Here is a 17,422-nt window from a genome sequence, read left to right as displayed (position 1 = left end):
AAGTAGCTGCTGTGAAAACCTGAGAAAACTGGAGATGGTAGTTAGTAAAAACTGGCAGCCCAAGCATCTGAACTGAGTAGCATTTGAAGCTTGAGTTGAGCTCCTGGGAAGAGGAGTAGAGAGCTAGCAAAGGCTCTTATAAAATATTTAGTGGGAGGCTTTCTAGCCCCCTTAGCCTGTTGAAGCTGTGATAACAACAATACCTAGCTTTTCTGCTGAGCCAAAATGCTATGTATCTCAAAGTGCTCGGTAACAGAGCAGTGCAATGCTGTCCCCATTTCATGGCTATAATGCTGCAGTATGTGTGCTGGGCTTCTTAGCTATATGAGCTAGGTCCTTGTGCTGACCCTGTAAGGCAGGAGTTCATAGCATATCTGGGTTGGAAGGGACCTCAAGAGGTCATCTAGTCCAACCCCCTGCTCAAAGCAGGACCATCCCCAACTGAATTATATCGGCCAGGGCTTTGTCAAGCCAGGCTTTAAAGATTCCACCACCTCCCTAGGTAACCCATTCCAGTGCTTCACCACCCTCCTAGTGAAATAGTGTTTCCTAATATCCAACCTAGACCTCCCCCACTTCAACTTGAGACCATTGCTCCTTGTTCTGTCATCTGACACCACTGAAAACAGTCTAGCTCTATCCTCTTTGAAAACTTCCCTTCAGGTAGTTGAAGGCTGCTATCATATCCCCCCTCACTCTTCCCTTCTGCAGACTAAATAAGCCCAGTTCCCTCAGCCTCTCCTCATAAGTCATGCTCCATCCCCCCTAATAATTTTTGTTGCCCTCTGCTGGTCTCTCTCCAATTTGTTCACATCCTTTCTGTGGGGGGCGGGGGTGCAAAACTGGATGCAATACTCCAGATGTGGCCTCTCCAGTTCTCAACCTTTTCTTTCTGAGGCTCCCACAACATCCTATTAAAAACTCCACAGCCCACTTGTATCACCACAACTGTTTTTCTGCATATAAAAGCCAGGACCAGCATTAGGGCTTAACAAGCAGGCAACTTCCCAGGGCCACAGGGAGTCCCGTGGAGCTAAATTGCTCAGGCTTCAGTTTTAGCCCTGGCTGGTGGGGCTTGGAGCCCCTGGCTTCAGCCGCATGCAGTGGAGCTTTGGCTTTCTAGGTGCTGGCAAGCCTAATGCTGGCCCTGCTTAGTGGCCCTCCTGAAATCTGCTGGTGGCCCCCAAAGGGCCTGTTCCCTGTTTGAGAACCACTGCTGTAAGGCACTGGGGACTTGATCTGCCTTGCCTGGCTGCTTGTGCCATTGCAGGCAGCCATTGAGGTGAAGTGACTGTGAAATGCCACTAGCCCAGGATGGGCATTGACTAGCATAGCTATAATGGTATAACACTAGACTAGTCCTGCCAGTCAGCTTCCCAGTGTAACCAGGCAACACTGCTCAAATGGAGCAGAGTTCCCTTGGTGCTTTGCACACACATTAGGGCTGAGCCCCACCCTGTGTCTCTGAAGAACACTCAGGAGTCCTTACTATGCAGAAAGCAGCACTTAGCACTCTGTCAACACTCTCCCCTTGGAGACAAACTGGAGACTGAGGTGTGGCCTACACTAAAAACAGCAGCTAAGGTGCTGGAGGAGCTGGCTTTCCTGCAGTGCCAGGAGGAGCCCTTCTCACAGCCTAGGCTGTCTGAGGGCTTGGCTACACTGGAGAGTTGCAGCGCTGGTGAAGGGGTTACAGCGCTGCAACTCACTCTGTGTACACATTTACGAAGCCCAGCCAGCACTGCAACTCCCTGGCTGCAGCGCTGGCTGAACACCTGGTCTGATTGGGGTGTAGCGATTCCAGCGCTGGTGATGCAGCGCTGCTCATCAGGTGTGGACGCCAACAGCGCTGTTATTGGCCTCCAGGGTATTAAGAGGTATCCCAGAATTCCTGTCTACAACAAACCAGAAGAATGGGTGAAGACAGGCTCTAAAAAACAAACACAGCTTCTCTTTGCTCCAGCGAGTGAGCGAGCTGTGGCAGGGAAATTGCTTTGGAATGTTCACAGCTGTTTGTTTGAGGGGAAAGGGAAGTCCGTGTTGAGCAGCTGCTTATGTAGTCTGAAGGCTATTTAGGAGTGCGTAATTTGCATTTAGTGAATAAGAGAGGGGTGGGGGAAGGGTCAAAACTTTTAAAATGATTGAACTTTTAAAATGACGGTTGTGTATCTTCCAGTCCTTAGAACTTGCAAGGCAGGGAGCTGAGAACAGCTGCTAGTATTTGCTTGAGGAGAGAAACAGCAACAGTTTGCTTGAGGAGAGGAGTGGGGGGGGAGAGAGGGAGTCCCTCAGAGAAGCTGCTTATCTGGTCTGAAGGCTTTTTGCATTTAAGAGTGATTGAGAGAGGGGTGAGGGAAATGGCCAGAATTTGCAAGGCAGGGAGCTGTCAGCTCCAAAAATCCACTCTTTCTGTCTCCCCCAGCTCCCTGTCACACTCCACCCTACCCCCCTCTTTTGAAAAGCACATTGCAGCCACTTGAATGCTGGGATAGCTGCCCACAATGCACCACTCCCAACAGCGCTGCAAATACTGCAAATGTGGCCACACTGCAGCACTGGTAGCTGTCAGTGTGGCCACACTGCAGCGCTGTTCCTACACAGCTGTACGACCACAGTGTAACTCCCAGCGCTGCACATTTCCAAGTGTAGCCGAGCCCTGAGCTATGAAGTTACGCCAGCATAATTACAGCACTATGGCTATGCTGCTGTAGACCAGTGGTTCTTAACCTATTTACCATTGTGAGCTGCATATGCAGCCCACTATGTGTTGTGGGCCACATCCAATATTCCCTGTATGGCCCTGAGGGTGTCATATGGGCTGCAGCTCTCTGTACTGATTTGAGCTGCAGGCTGAGAGCCACTGCTATAGACCCTGTAGTATAGACAAGCTCTCCAGCTGGCACCTGGCTGGGGATGCAGGGAGCTGTTGAAGCGGAAGTGTCAATATCTCTTGGTGAAAACCATGCTCCCTGCCTGCTGGTGTGTCTGGGACAGCTCTTTGCCAGCTCCTGCACTGTCCCCATGGCAGGTGGGCACTGCTACCAATGCCTGTGGCTCTTGCCTTGAATCTATGGGGCCTGGTGTCTAGCTAAACATCTCAGCTCCTGGAGACATGACACTGGGAGGATGCTACTGGCCTTCCATTACCTAAGGCCTAGCCTTGCTGTAAGGTTGACCCTCTCCCTTGACCCAAAGGGAAGGGCCAATGAGAAATCAAGATCCTGAGACTGACAGTCCCCAAGACCAATAGGGAGAGGCCAATGCTCTAGTCAGCCTGATTGATAGGGAAAATGAACCAATGAGAGAGTCAGGAACATAGGGTTCCGTCCTCTGTGTTAGCTGGAGCTGCCTGAGCCTGTGCAGGGTGGAGCTAAGGGGAGAGCAGTTGGCGGAGCTGGGCCAGAGGGAAGGTGGAGGAGCTGCAGGAGGTGCAGGTGAAGGCTGTGCTACCAGTAACACTGGAGCTGGGTGCAATGAGAGGCAGCAGGCCCAGTGCAGGGGGACACCCCCAGGCACTAGGACTTGCAGGCTGGACTTGGAGGGGGGTTGTTCGTGACTTCAATGGGAGGCGATGCTGGGGAGCAGGGTCCTGCCCCCAGAGCATGAGGGTGTGTGGCCACCGCCAGAGCAAGTGTCTGACCCACCGTGTCATTGCAGCACAGCCAGGGCCTGGCCAGGAGGCCTGGGATGGGCGAGGAACAGGCTGTGAACTTTCCGGAAGCCGCAGAGATGGCCGGCTGTGGTGTCCCTGTGCCACAGGGGGTGGGGTCCTTGTGTCTTCGTCTTTCCATTTCTGCATTATTTTTCTTATTGTTCCTTGCTGTGTAATACATCCTATTCAGTTTGAACTTAATGTCCTGCTCAGTGGGCCAGGGAAGTGGCTGGTGTAGAGAGAGCACCCTGGAGGGGAGACCATGACGAGACTAGAGCTGAAGCCTCCCAGGGATCTTGTGCCCAGCCCTGTCAGGGTTACAAGGAGTCTGTTGCACAGAAGAGCAGAAAGGGAGGCCTTCAGGTCAGGCAGACATCTGGGTAAAGGGAGTGGGAGCAAGGACTCAGATCCATTTGCTCTCCGATTCCACTGGGGTAGTGCAGCAGCCAGGAAAGTTCCCCATGTTTCCCTGCTTACATTGTGGTTGCAGATAAAATCTGGAAACATGCTTAAAATCTCTGAATCTATCACTTATTACTCTTTAAAATCTCATGGTCTCTGAATACATGGAGAAGGCTCTTACGAGGTGTGATCTCACAGAACTTACCCTCAGAGCCCTGATCCCATCCACATTAAAGTCTATCTTAAAGACTCCGTTTTCCCCTGCAGTTTTCCTGGAGTGTATGTGTGTGTGTCTTTCCCTCTATCACCTGAGACTGTCCTAGTGTCAGGAAAGTTCCCACTGCACAATGCGTGATACTTTAACCCTGATAACACCCCCATTTCTAGCTGTGGGGCTAATGGTTTCCTGCTTCCATGTGCTGCCAACTGAAACCCTAAGAGCTTACTGGCCAAGCCACAGTCATGCCATGCCTTGTACCCTCTGGGTAAATTTCTAACTCTGGGAATGGAAACAGCCTGAGCTCCACATAAACAGTGCTGGGGCTCCCCTCTGCTCTCTGCTGGGATCAGCTGTGTGGGGAAGGGAAAAACTGGGCCTTCAATATGGGGGTGATAGCTGTTGAAGGCATCACCCCAGGCAGTCTACCCCTCCTGGCCTCACTATCTGTGCGTCCGACTAAGTGGGTATTCACCCACGAAAGCTCATGCTCCAATATATCTGTTAGTCTATAAGGTGCCACAGGACTCTCTGCTGCTTTTACAGATCCAGACTAACATGGCTACCCCTTTGATACTATCTGTGCATTGTGTGCCTTCTGCTATGCAGGTGTGATGGATCCTGAGCGGCTCATCCCATGCCCCTATGATAAAAACCACCAGATCCGAGCCTCCAGGTTCCCCTACCACTTGGTCAAATGTGGAGAGGTAAGAGCAAGCTACCCAGTGGGACAGAGTCTGAGGTGCCCAGAGGAGATGGCCACCTGTCTTTGTTCCTTGTAACTATTTTCCTCTGCCTCCAGAGCAAACACAAAATGGGTAATGACTGCCTAGGAAGGAGCACTGCAGAAAAGGATCTGGGGTTTATAGTGGATCACAAACTAAATATGAGTCACAATGTTTGCTTTTTTGCAATAGTGTTACATTATTCTGAGATATAATGGCAGGAGTGTTGTAAACGAGACAAAAGAAGTAATTCTTCACCTGTACTTGACACTAATAAGGCCCAAGCTGGAGTATTGTCTTGTTCCAGGCCTTGCACTCCAGGAAAGAGTCCAGAGGTGAACAACTGAAGTGACCAAAGGTCAGAAAAACATAACCTGCAAGGAATGATTGAAAAAATTGGGTTTGTTTAGTATGGAGGGGCTGGGGGTGGGGAGGGAATAGGTCTTGAAGTAGGTAATAGTTGCTATAAAGAGCAGAGTGATAAATTGTTCTCCTTATCCACTGACAACAGAACAAGAAATAATGGGTTTATATTGCAGCAAGGGAGATTCAGGGATTATTATCTAGGGAGACTTTTAAGATAAACACCTAGGATGGGCTAGGTAACACTTCATCCTGACTCTGCAGGGGATGGACTAGATGACCTGTTGAGGTCCCTTCCAGACCTACATTTATGTGAAACTCACACTTGGACCGTATCTTCACTGCCCAATTAACTTGGGTGTTGCCCCTACCCTGGCTCCTGTCCATCCACACAAACCCTCTGGCCATGTGTGATGCTGCTTCACACCTGGGTTAGCCTGCCCATGCTGGAGTAGGAGAGAGTCTGACAGCCTCTCTTGGTAATCTGCCCTCTCTGCACTGAAGATCCAGACTTAACTTGTTAGTCCTCTAATGCTGTCCCACAATTCACTGGATGTGGGGAGGGGGGAGATAGAGCAGCTCAGCTCAGAGCCAGCAGCTACACCACCTCACCCTCCTCTGTGCCGCCTCCCTGTGAAATCTGAGAGCCTTGCATGAGTGAGTGTGGCCCCAGCAACTTGGTCAGGGCTCTGTGGTCTGGCTGTTCACCTGGGCTAGGCCAGTCCAAATGTTGATCACCTGAGTTATGTCTTCACTGCAGAGTTAATCCTTGGAGACACCCAGGCTTCAAAAGCTCCTGAACTTCAGGGCAGCTTAGATCCAGGCCTGCCCTGCTTCGCTGAGGGGCCTTGATGAGGTTACACTAATGTCTCTTTAGGATACTCTAGCTGCACAAAGGGACCTGAAGCACATGGAAATGGTCTTCTGGAACAATAGCCTGCAGAGGGGCCTCCCTGGGTTGGATGCAGGCTCCAAGCTAGCTCGGCTCCATGCCCTGATGTAAGGAACAGGTTGCGGCTGCATTTGGTGTAGTTAGAGTATCTGTGCTATACTTATGTTCTGCTGCCCAGGGGCCATGAGAAGTAGAGCCCCATAAGTCAGAGCAGCCCAAAGGTTGTTCTAATTTGCAGCAGCAAGGGCAGGAGCAGCTCAGTTCAAGTCTAGGGAGAGCTAAGGTAGACTGAAGACAGTCCCCCTGTTCTGCTCCCCACCTCTTCCTGGACTGGCCTGCAGCAACCAAGAATCAAACCCAAGAAATTCAGCACTGCTGCAGATGCACCAGGTTCACTGCACATACAGATATGTCTACACAACAGTTAGGGGAGAGTCTCACAGCTTAGGTAGATGGACTTACAGTAGTGGGGCTTGAGCTAATACAGTTAAAAATCACAATGTGGATGTTGTGGCTTGGACTCTTAAGCCCACTTCACACTGTAGGTTTGAGAGTCCAAGCTCCAGTCCATGCTATTGCGTCCACACTGCTATTTTTAGCGTGCTACTTTGAGCACCACTAGCTCAAGTCTCTGTCCAGTCTGGAGGTTTGCTCCCAGCTGCAGAGTGTGGACCTGCTGAGTGGTGCTCTTTCAGTAAGCACTCAGCAAGGCAATGATTTGTTTCCAGTTTGCCAGTTTTCTGGCTCTGATGAATCCCTAAGAGGTCCTCTCAGCTGCCTCCCCCTACGAGCAGTTCTGGAAGCAGTGAGCAGAACTCATGATGGTACCTCCCTGCTGTCTTTGCATAGTGGCATCTTGTGGCTTCTCTTCCAGAATAACAAGAAAAGAGCCAAAGAGCTGGCCACGTGTCCCTACAATGCTCGCCACAGAGTCCCAAAGCGAGAGCTCCAGCTGCACATCTCCACCTGCACAGACAACAGGGAGTCAGAGCTGTTCAGTGGTAAGTTTAGGAGAGTGGGGGGAGGTGGTGGTGGTAGCACACCTGCTTTAATACATGCCTGCTCCTGCTGACTGACTTTACCTGCCCCAGCCTAGGGAGGCTGCAAGAGAGTCTGTTCTAGGGCATTTTGCTCTGGACACCAACGCAAGCCCCAAGCAATCTGTAGTTCATGTGTGCATACCCTGCACTCTTCACAACTACTGTAGGTACACTTGGTCTGAGCAAGGCTGAGTGCTGTTGCCCAGCACATACCTCTGTACCAGCAGCAGCAGGTGCTGGCTTAGCTGCACTGCTGTAAATCGTGAACATGCAGAGTTTGCTCTAGTGGCTGAAATCCCAGCATAGAACAGGCTGGGCTTCTGCTGCTCTTCCTTCATTGACAGATTCTGCAGGAATTGGCTAGAAATCCCTTTCCCTCCCCAATGCCCATCGCCTGCAGGAGATGAACAGCTGGCTTAGAAAGTATCCTCCTGGCTAGCTGGGGGACATGCTCCCTGCCTGGCACAGCAGGGGGCAGGTCACCTGGCATCACTGAAGAGTCCTGGTCTCTACCGTCTGCTCACTGGAGCAGGAGGTACTGACTCTCCTAACATCTCCCGGGGGAGGGGGGCGGCTGGCCTGCAAACCTGCATCCAGAGAGCAGAGCACTAGGGGCCAGCATTTCTGAAGTGCCCAACACCAGGCTCAGGGTGTTGGGCCTTGCTGAATGGCTAACTAGGTGCTGAGGAGAGCCAGTGGGGAACCTCTTTTGTCAGAAAACGCTGTGCTTCATTGATCTCCATGAAGACCTCATTGGAAAGGGTTCTTTGGGGTTTGACACACACTGCAACTTGGAAAATCTGAGTCCCATTCTTTGACTCTTGAAATAAGAAAAATCCAGTTTTCTGGTTCAAAATGACAATTTGAAACTAATCATAGTTAAACAAAATAGTCAAAAATGAAACATTTTCACTTGAACCCAATAGGGGGGAGAGGGGCTAGCTGATAAACTTGGTGGATTTTTTGTTTTTGTTTGGCTTTTACTGTGTCCTGCTTTGGGACAGGACACTCTCACATTTCCTTGGGCAGGAATTGGCTTTCCTGTCCCAGCTGTGATGAGAACCTGGCCCCACGGCTGTTCTGAGAACTCTGGAGATCAGTGTGTGTACTGAGCCCTGTAGGACTGATGGCATCAGCTCTGCATGAGCCCCATTTGTAGCAGTGGAACCATATTGGCCCCATTGTGTAAGGTCAGGGTGATTGTGGAGAGTTCTCTGGTCTTCCCAGTTAGGGCTGTAGGAGCCAACACTTCTCAGCTTGTCAGGCTGTTTGGCTTTTAAAGGCTTCTCCATTCTGTGCATGGCAGGAACTTGAGGTAAGATGAGCTTGTGCTCTGGGAACAAAGGCTGTCCAGCTGGCTGGAGTGAGTTGGGGCCAGCGCAGGAGAGTAGAGACCCTGAACACACTTCAGTCTGACCTGAGCCTGGCTCTGAGGAGAGTTCAGAGACTGTTCCCCAACTAAGGAGCGTCTCCAGTTAAATGTGGCCTCTGACCCCCGTAATGCTGGGCCTCTGGCTAACAGAACTGAGCCCTGATCCACTTAGACAACCATGTTTCACTCCTAGACCAGCTACCCTGCTTCTCCTCTTCCTTCCAAGTCCTGTAATGTCTCCTCTGCTTGCAGGGACTTCGATGACTTTCAGTCCCAAGCAGGAACTGAAAGAGACTCCAAGATCCTGGCAGTGTCCCCCCTGCCAGGAGGACTGGGAGGCAGGTGAGTGGTGGTAAAGAAGCTGTTGTCTCTGCTGTAATTGGCATGTGGTACCTATGCCTCACAGGACTTGGCTGAGGCTGTGATTACACTACAAGTGTTATAGTGCAGGTACTTACTGCAATAGTGGAAGGAGGTTTTTTAGTCACTGTAGTTTAGTCGAGGAAGCAGCTAGGTCAGTGGAAGAATTCTTCCATTGACCCACCGGTGTCTGCACCGGGGCTTAGGTTGGCTTAGCTACATTTCTCGGGGAGGGGGGCATGAATTTTTCACACTCCAAAGCAACATAGCTAGGTTGACCTAAGTTTTGTTAGAACAGCCCTTAGAGCACGGTCAGCAAACTTTCAGAAGTGCTGTGCCGAATCTTCATTTATTCACTCTAATTTAAGGTGTCACATGCCAATAATACATTTTAATGTTTTTAGAAGGTCTCTTTCTATAAGTCTATAATATAGAACTAAACTATGTGTATGTAAAGTAAATATGGTTTTTAAATGTTTAAGAAGCTTCATTTAAAATTAAATTAAAATGCAGAGCCCCTCAGACCAGTGGCCAGGACCCGGCAGTGTGAGTGCCATGAAATTCAGCTCGGTGCCATAGGTTGCCTACTCCTACCTTAGAGCGTGAACCCACACACCATGCTGCCTTTTAGCTTTACCAGTCACTACTATACTTGTCTACATATGGAAGCTGACTGGCGTTTAGTGACTCTTCCCTGAGTATTTCAGAATAATTCATGTGCTTCACAAGAAGAAATCCTGGAATAAAATCATGTGTGTTCTGAAATGGCACTATCCCAGAATAGCTACTCTGGTCAACTCCCCTGTCGATAACCCACTTTAGACAGATGTGGGCTTTTGCTTTAAATAGGATTAAAGTTTGGTGTTAGATGGTGGTACTAGGATTTCACTCAACCAGTTTAACACATGCTAAAGACAACTGTTTTATCTTGACTAGTTTAATAAACTAAGCTGTATAATGCAATACTTACCACATTTTAAATTCTGAACAAGGTGTCCAGTAGCAGGGGTCTGAGGGTGTGTGTTAACATGTCAAAATCCCACTGTGGCCAAAGCAAGCTGTAGCTGACAAAGCTGTGTCTGTCTCCACTTGGGAATTTGTGGGGCACTGACAGGCTTACCCCCTCACTTCCCTGTGCTCCTGCTTCGCTCCCACAGCTTCAGTATTGTTGGAATTTGACATCAAGGCTCTGGGGGTGCAGGTTTAATATGGTGGCACTTTGTTTCCAGCTGCTGAGATTTCTACTGTCCTGGGGTCCTGCTGGCTTATCCAAAGCAATAGGCATCTCTTCCCTGAAGCCCCATAGCATGGATAAGACCAGCTTCCTGCTGCAAAAATCAGTGAGAGCAACCACTGCCTCTTCCAGGCAGGCTGAATCCTCCGCTGGATCTTGCATAAGTATTAACACATTTCAAGGGACCATTCATGAAGTGGCCTGTTAACACCTATCAGTTGGGGGAGGGAGGGAGCTGTGGATTATTGATTACTGTAATAAACCATAAATCCACTACGCCATCATGTACCAGCAATGCCTCTCTATGTACATTGGCCAAACCGACAGTCTCTACGTAAAAAGATAAATGGACACAAGTCAGCTATTAGGAACGGCAATATACAAAAACCTGTAGGAACACTTCAACCTTCCTGGCCACACAATAGCAGATGTTAAGGTAGCCACCTGCAGCAAAAAATCTTTAGGACCAGACTTCAAAGAGAAACTGCTGAGCTTCACCTTAACTCAGTGGTCCCCAACCTTTTTCATCGGACGGGTGCCAGACAATGAGCCACAGAGGAGTGTGCCGGCGACGAGCATCCGCCGAAAATTCTGCTGGCAAGCGGCAATGTCAGTAGGCAACACTGCCGACAAGCTGCGTCATCCGAGGCATCACTGCGAAATGCACTGATTTTTTTCGGCAGTATTTCAGTGGTGACACCTCTGGATGACGCTTTGTTGCGGCATTTCAGCTGATGCTCATCTGCCGGCCAAGTATGCAGGTGCACTAGATGTCCGGTGGGCTCCATGGCACCCGTGCACCACTTGGGACCCCTGCCATTAACTAATCACTCATCCATTGTTTCATGGTGTGTGTGTGTATATATCTATGATAATCTTCCTACTGTAATTTTCCACTACATGCATCCGATGAAGTGGGCTTAGCTCACGAAAGCTTATGCTCAAATCTGTTAGTCTCTAAGGTGCCATAAGTACTCTTGTTCTTTTGCTGAGCTTCAGTTCTTTTACAAATTTGACACCATCAGCTCAGGATTGAACAAAGACTGATGGCTTGCCAACTACAAAAGCAGTTCTCCTCCCTTGGTGTTCACACCTCAGCTGCTAAAAGAGGGCCTCATCCTCCTAGATCTGAACTAACCTGGTATCTCCAGACTGATTCTGGCCTGCATATTTATTCCTGCCTCTGGAAATTTCCACCACATGCATCTGACAAAATGGGTATTCACCTACAAAAGCTTCTGCTCCAATACATCCATTAGTCTATAAAGTGGCCACAGACTCTTTGTTGCTTTTCATAAATCTAGTGTGTCTCAGTCCATGGTGGGTGGCTTGTTTTTGGTGTTTTTTTTTTTTTGTGTTTAGCAAAGATAAAAGTCGCGCCTATACAAGGAGCCGCATTTTAACTTCTGAAGAGCTCATGTGGCTCCAGACCACAGGTGTGCGCCCCAAGTAGACCATCCCTGACAGGTGTTTGTCTAACCTGCTCTTAAGAATGTCCAGTGATGGGGATTCCACAACCTCACTAGACAACTTATTCCAGTGCTTAACTGCCTGACAAGAAGGTGGGTTTTTTGTTTTTGTTTTGTGTTTTTTGTTGTTTGTTTTTTTCTTTCCTTCCCCTATGACTAACCTCAGCCTCCCTTACTGCTATTTAGGAAAAGCAGCAATGGGCTTATCTTCAGAGGTTAAAGAGGACAATTCCCCCCCAACAACCTTTATTGTATCTGAAACTTTCTCTCCTCTCTCTCTCCCCCTCTCCTCAGTCTTGTCTTCTCTGGATTAAACAAACCCATTTTTTTTCAATCTTCCCTTATAGGTAAGGCTGTGGTTTAGTCACAGGTATTTTACTAAAAGTCATAGGCTGTAAACAAAAATTCCCAGCCTGTGACTTGTACTATACTCCTGACTAAATCTTGGGAGTGCTGGGGGGGCAGAGAACCGTGGTCACTGGGAGCTGAGGGACATGGCGGGCTCCCTGGAAGCAGCAACAAGGTAAACATCCCCCAGATCCCTGAGCCCCCTCCCACACCCAAACTGCTCCTCTTGCTGTTGGGTGGGGGTGCCCAAGACTGACCCAGCCGTGGCTGGTGCAACTGGCCCAGATGTTGCCTCAGCTGCTCAGGCAACCCTGGAGCCAGCTGCACAGGCTGCTACAGAAGTCATGGAAAGTCACGGAATCCATGACCTCTATGACAAACTCAGAGCTTTACTCATAGGCAATGTTACCTCTAATTTTTTGCCATCCATGTTATAGGCACTGACGTATGTGCACCACCAGTAGAAACAACCTATATATATTTAAATTTACCATAGTGATAATTATTCCAGCAAGGACAGGTTACGCATTTTAGAACTCACTACTCAAACTACCATTTACTTCAAACCATTTCTCCAGTTTGTCCACCTTTTAATTGTATCCTCCAAAGCACTTGAAACCCCTTCCAGCTTGGTAGTGTCAGCAAACTTTATGCATGTGCTCTGTATGCCAGATGTTTGAAACCAAATATGGATTCCAGAGTGTGAGGTGGCAGGGTTGTGCAGTTGGGGGGAGAGGAGGTTATTTCTCTATTGAAGCAGATTCTCTTGGGGTATTTGGGTGTCCTATTCTATGATTGGAGCTACTTCTCTGGAGTGTCCTTTGGTGAAGGCAGTTTTGAGTATGTTAAGGTGTATATCTCAGACTTGCTGCTTCAAGCATATTCTGTGGTATCGGAATGTCTAGCTGTAGATAAGACTTTTTGGCACCCCAATAGCCTGAGAGAACCTGCTTCAATATGGAAATAAAACACCCCTCAGACTGCACACCCCTAGTTGTCACCTGCCAACCCATGCTGCAACCCAAACAGGTATAATGCATATGAAGTAGGGAACCTCTCCTGAAAGAAATCTTTCCTGAACCCCTTCTTTTGCATCCCTCAAACTCTCCAAGGTCCCCACAGACTGAACATACCACCTCAAAGCAGCACCAGACCCTTCTGGAATAACAGATGCAAAACTTGTAGACGCATCTCTACTGCTACATTGATCACAACCCCCACCCCGCCACACACACCCCTCTACCTCTTTCAAGATCCAGGGCTCTTACATGTGCCTATCAGACCATGTGGTGTACTAAATGCCCCAATAACTATGGGGGTGAACCCAGACAGACCATGACTGTGCTCTCGAATGAACTCTGTCAGAAAAATATTAAGGCAAAAACACCTATTACCTGTGGGTGAACAATTTTCACAAAGTGATCACTCTATAGCTGACCTCAGTCCCCATCCTCAAAGGAAACCTGCACACACTGTTCAGAAGATAGGCCTGAGAGCTTAAATTCCTAACTTTGCTATACACTAAAAATCATGAACTGAAGAGACATACTAGAGTTATGTATTGGGGGTAGCTGTGTTAGTCTGTAGCCACAAAAACAACGAGGAGTCCAGTGACACCTTAAAGACTAAGAGAGGATGTGGGGGAGGAATAGTTCAGTGGTTTGAGTGTTGGCCTGCTAAATGCAACATTGTGAGCTCAATCTTTGAGGGGGCCATTTAGAGATCTGTCTGGGAATGGGTCCTGCTTTGAGCAGCAGGTTGGATTAGATGACCTCCTGAGGTCCCTTCTAACCATGATATTCTGTGATTTAGTTGGGTATAAGCTTTTGTGGATTTTAAAAAAACCCACTTCTTCAGGTGCAGAGTGAAAATTACAGATGCAGGAATAAATATACTGACATATGAAGAGAAAGGAGTTACCTTACAAGTGGAGAATCAGGGTGGATGTGGTCCACTCTCAATAATTGATGCTGATTGGGTGGTTCCTCAATTTCTTTGAAAGCATGGAGCACAATCTCTCACCATAGTCAGTGTAGTGTGGCGATGAATTTTTTACCTTTAGTCCATTTGGTAAGTTGTCCATCTGTTTGCACTTGGAGAGGAAGATGATGTCAGTCTGCATCTGTGCAAAAGCTTATGCCCAAATAAATCTGTTACTTTTTAAGGTGCCACTGGACTCCTCATTGTTTTTGTGGATACAGAGTAACACGGCTACCCCTCTGATACTTGGCACCATGCAAGGCACTGAATTTACCCATATGAAGTGAAAACCATAAACTTCATGAAAAAACTCACACAAATACAGACTATATGGTGAGAGATTGTGCCACACGCTCTCAAAGAAACTGAGGAACCACCTGATCAGCATCAGTGATTAAGAGTGGACCACATCCACCCTGACTGACTTGGTCTTGTCAACACTGGTCTTTAAGGTGCCACCAGACTCCTCTCTGGATTTAAGGCTTATTACAACAATCTGTAACCCACTAACATTTCCCCCCGCCCCCAGATGTCTGGATTTTAACAAGTCACTTCACCTTGATTGGTCCTTTAGTGTAAGTAGTTAGCACATATTCTAAACAATCTGTTCCACCTTGTGTTTAGCTGTGATGCTTTGAGTACCTTTCCCAGCCCTGAAGAACAACTCTTTGTGGTTCCAAAGCTTGTCTCTCTCACCAACTGACCATTGATCCACTGAAAGATATCGCCCCCCTACCCTGTCTCTCTCATATCCCAGGATGGAGACTGCTATACCAACACTGCAAACATCTCAGGAGTTGTCAGCCTTGTCGGTCTCTTGCAAACAAGTCTAAAATCCTGCTCTAACCCTCTGTGCCAGGCCCCAGCCCTGTCAATTGCAAACTTAAGTGTTGTGCAGGTAAAAAACTTCTCTAGCCTGTTACTGAGGGCCTGAGCATGTAGCCGTTTAGGGTGTTGGCAGTGCTCCCAGATGCCAAGAGAGAACCCCTTCCAACAGACCAGCTAGCACCTCTGGCATTATGGTTCCTCTGCATGCCCATGCCCCTTATAACCCGGGAGGGCAGCAGGAGCAGGGCTAGCACTGTGGGCACTCATAAGAATGGCCCTACTGGGTCAGACCAAACAGAACAGGGCAACTTTGAAGTGGTCCACTCCCAGCTTCTAGCAGTAAGAGGCTTAGGACACCCAGAGCATGGAGTTCCATCTTCCTTCTGAAACACAGCTCAGGAGAACTCTGGAACGGGATCTGTTCCAAGTAAGTGGGCTAGGGAGAGAGCAGGGCCAATGGCCTCTAGTTCATGTTATCTGTGGGTGTAGAGTCGTGGTGTGTTCAAACCAGTCCAGAAGCCTTTCATTGTGCACTCACACTAAGCTTTTCCTTCTCAGACGCAAATGAGTCTGCTGCCACGTCTCCTTTTGTTCTTGGCTTCAAGGCAAACTGTACCTTAAGCGCAAGTCAAAGGTAAGAGCTAACTCTCCTCTTGCGTCTTCTAGCAGCCACTCTGCACCCCTTTGGGAAAAGAGGGCCACAGATCAGGCCGGGTCCCCCACTGGTGTGAATGTCCCAGCTCTACTATCAGAGGGGTAGCTGTGTTAGTATCAAGAGCTATGGCACTGGTAACTTTATTGCAAGTCTCATGATCCTTGGTGGCTTTTCTTTTTTTTGTTTGTAAAGCCCCAGCAGCTGGGAAGCTGAGTGATTTAAAACAAGTGTCTAGCCCCGCTGGTTGAGAGGAAAGGTTGAAAACGTGGACTGTGTAAGCCTAAATGCTCAGTAACCGGCAGGCAAAAATAAACCAACTCCTAGAATTTCATGGGGGTTTTGAGGCTTGACTTTTAGGCTGGTTTGTGTTTAACACTTGGGGCTGGCCAAACTATCTGGCCAGCTGGGCTCTTGCCCCTCTAACAGCTCTGTGCACTCCTGCAATAGTCACTCTTGGTTGCTGCCGTTCTAGTTGGGTGACCAGAAATCTAATGGAACTTCACTACAAACACCCCTGTAATACCCAAGGCTGTAATGGGCCTGCTTCTGCTCATGTTACACCCATGCAATCTGCAGCCCTTAGTCAGGCTGTGCAGGTGTAACTGAGGTCAGAACTGGGCCAGTACATGCAAGAGAACTGCTTGGAGACTCCTGCCTGAGTTTGCAGAGGTGGGAAAGAACTGATGTGCCCAGGTCTCACAGATAATATGAACACTGTCACAGGGCAGCTGGCCCCATAGGTCTTGGCCCCATCCGTGACATGTTTTTCCCCAAGTGGGGAAAATGAAAGTCATGTGACTGGGTCATGTGACCCGCCAATCAGGTTTCTGTGACAGGTGAGGAAAAGTCCTGGGGTAGCTGCAGAGAAGAAGGCAGTTCCAGCTGGGTAGGACTGGGAGCAGCCTGCCAAGGCAAGTAAGGCTCCAGGCAGAAAGGCCTGTGAGTGGGAAGGAGGCAGCAATCATGTTAGAAATATATTGCTCTGTTCCTGTTACACTCCCCCCACTCAGTGCATGAGGAAGGAAGCCCAGCTCAATTTTGAGTCTACCAGGATCCAAAACATCTGCCAGGATCTGAGTCTATTAAATTCCATCAGCAATTTCACAGACATCCATGGAGCTTCTCGTAGCTTATACTCATGTAACTGAGAGCATTGGGGCTCCTTGGTTCTTAACGCTTCTCATGGCTTAGGGCTTGTCTTCAGTTCGAGTGCCACAGCTGTAGTGCTTTAGTGAAGATGGGAGGGCGTAGCTAACGAGAGGTGGTAGCTATGTCGATGGCAGAAGCCCTCTTGTCGATACAGCATTGTCTACCTGGGGGGCTATGGCGGTATGGGGGGCGGTGTACACCTGGCCTCAGACAATGCAGTGTGGCAAGTTCCCAAGCTCTTGAAGCCTCGCAGTTACAGGGGCACTAGGGGCAGAGGATCCAGAGTTCAGTCGAATGGCAGCCACACTGTAGCTTTGGGGGACAAACAGCTGAACACCAGAGATGTGGGGGGCTCTTAGTGGGAGTGAAATATCCCTCTAAGGGAACGCAGGCTGAGTTCCAAAGCAAGACTGGATATGCCAGAGCAGTCAGCTATTGGCTGCTTCACCTGAAATCCTTGCTTTGTGAGTGGAACATGTCCAGCTCCTTCCCCCGTTTAAACACATGGCAACAGGAAATGCTGACTTATACCAGTTAATGTAAATTTGCTTTCTAAGTAGGGTCCGAGTGGTGGTAGCACCTGGGGACCTCAGATGGGGAGCAGGACCCCGCCGTGCTAGGGGCTGGGCAAACAAGCCAAGACTGTTCATGCCCCAAGAGCTCATGATCCAGAGACTGTTGGCACATTCTCCACAAACCCTCCCGACCAGAAGTAAAATCCATGCAGGTGTCTGAA

At 48.9% G+C, this 17,422-nt stretch overlaps 1 protein-coding gene across 3 annotated transcripts in view; it reads left to right on the top strand.

Moving 5' to 3' along the window:
- The window catches only part of LOC116825294 (gametocyte-specific factor 1-like), a 63,694-nt gene that overhangs the window by 6,300 nt on the left and 39,972 nt on the right, over window positions 1-17,422 (top strand). For all 3 annotated transcript variants that reach the window (XM_075061072.1, XM_032781187.2, XM_075061073.1), the window contains exons 2-5: window positions 4,881-4,978; window positions 7,126-7,252; window positions 8,916-9,005; window positions 15,441-15,516. In XM_075061072.1, the coding sequence (XP_074917173.1) occupies window positions 4,881-4,978; window positions 7,126-7,252; window positions 8,916-9,005; window positions 15,441-15,516 (391 nt within the window). The remainder of the gene's footprint in view (window positions 1-4,880; window positions 4,979-7,125; window positions 7,253-8,915; window positions 9,006-15,440; window positions 15,517-17,422) is intronic.

The sequence above is a fragment of the Chelonoidis abingdonii genome, chromosome 26 (genome assembly GCF_003597395.2).
Source record: "Chelonoidis abingdonii isolate Lonesome George chromosome 26, CheloAbing_2.0, whole genome shotgun sequence".
Classification (NCBI taxonomy): Eukaryota; Metazoa; Chordata; order Testudines; family Testudinidae; genus Chelonoidis; species Chelonoidis abingdonii.
The sequence above is the reverse complement of the archived record's forward strand: the minus strand, read 5'-3'. Positions and strand labels throughout refer to the sequence as shown.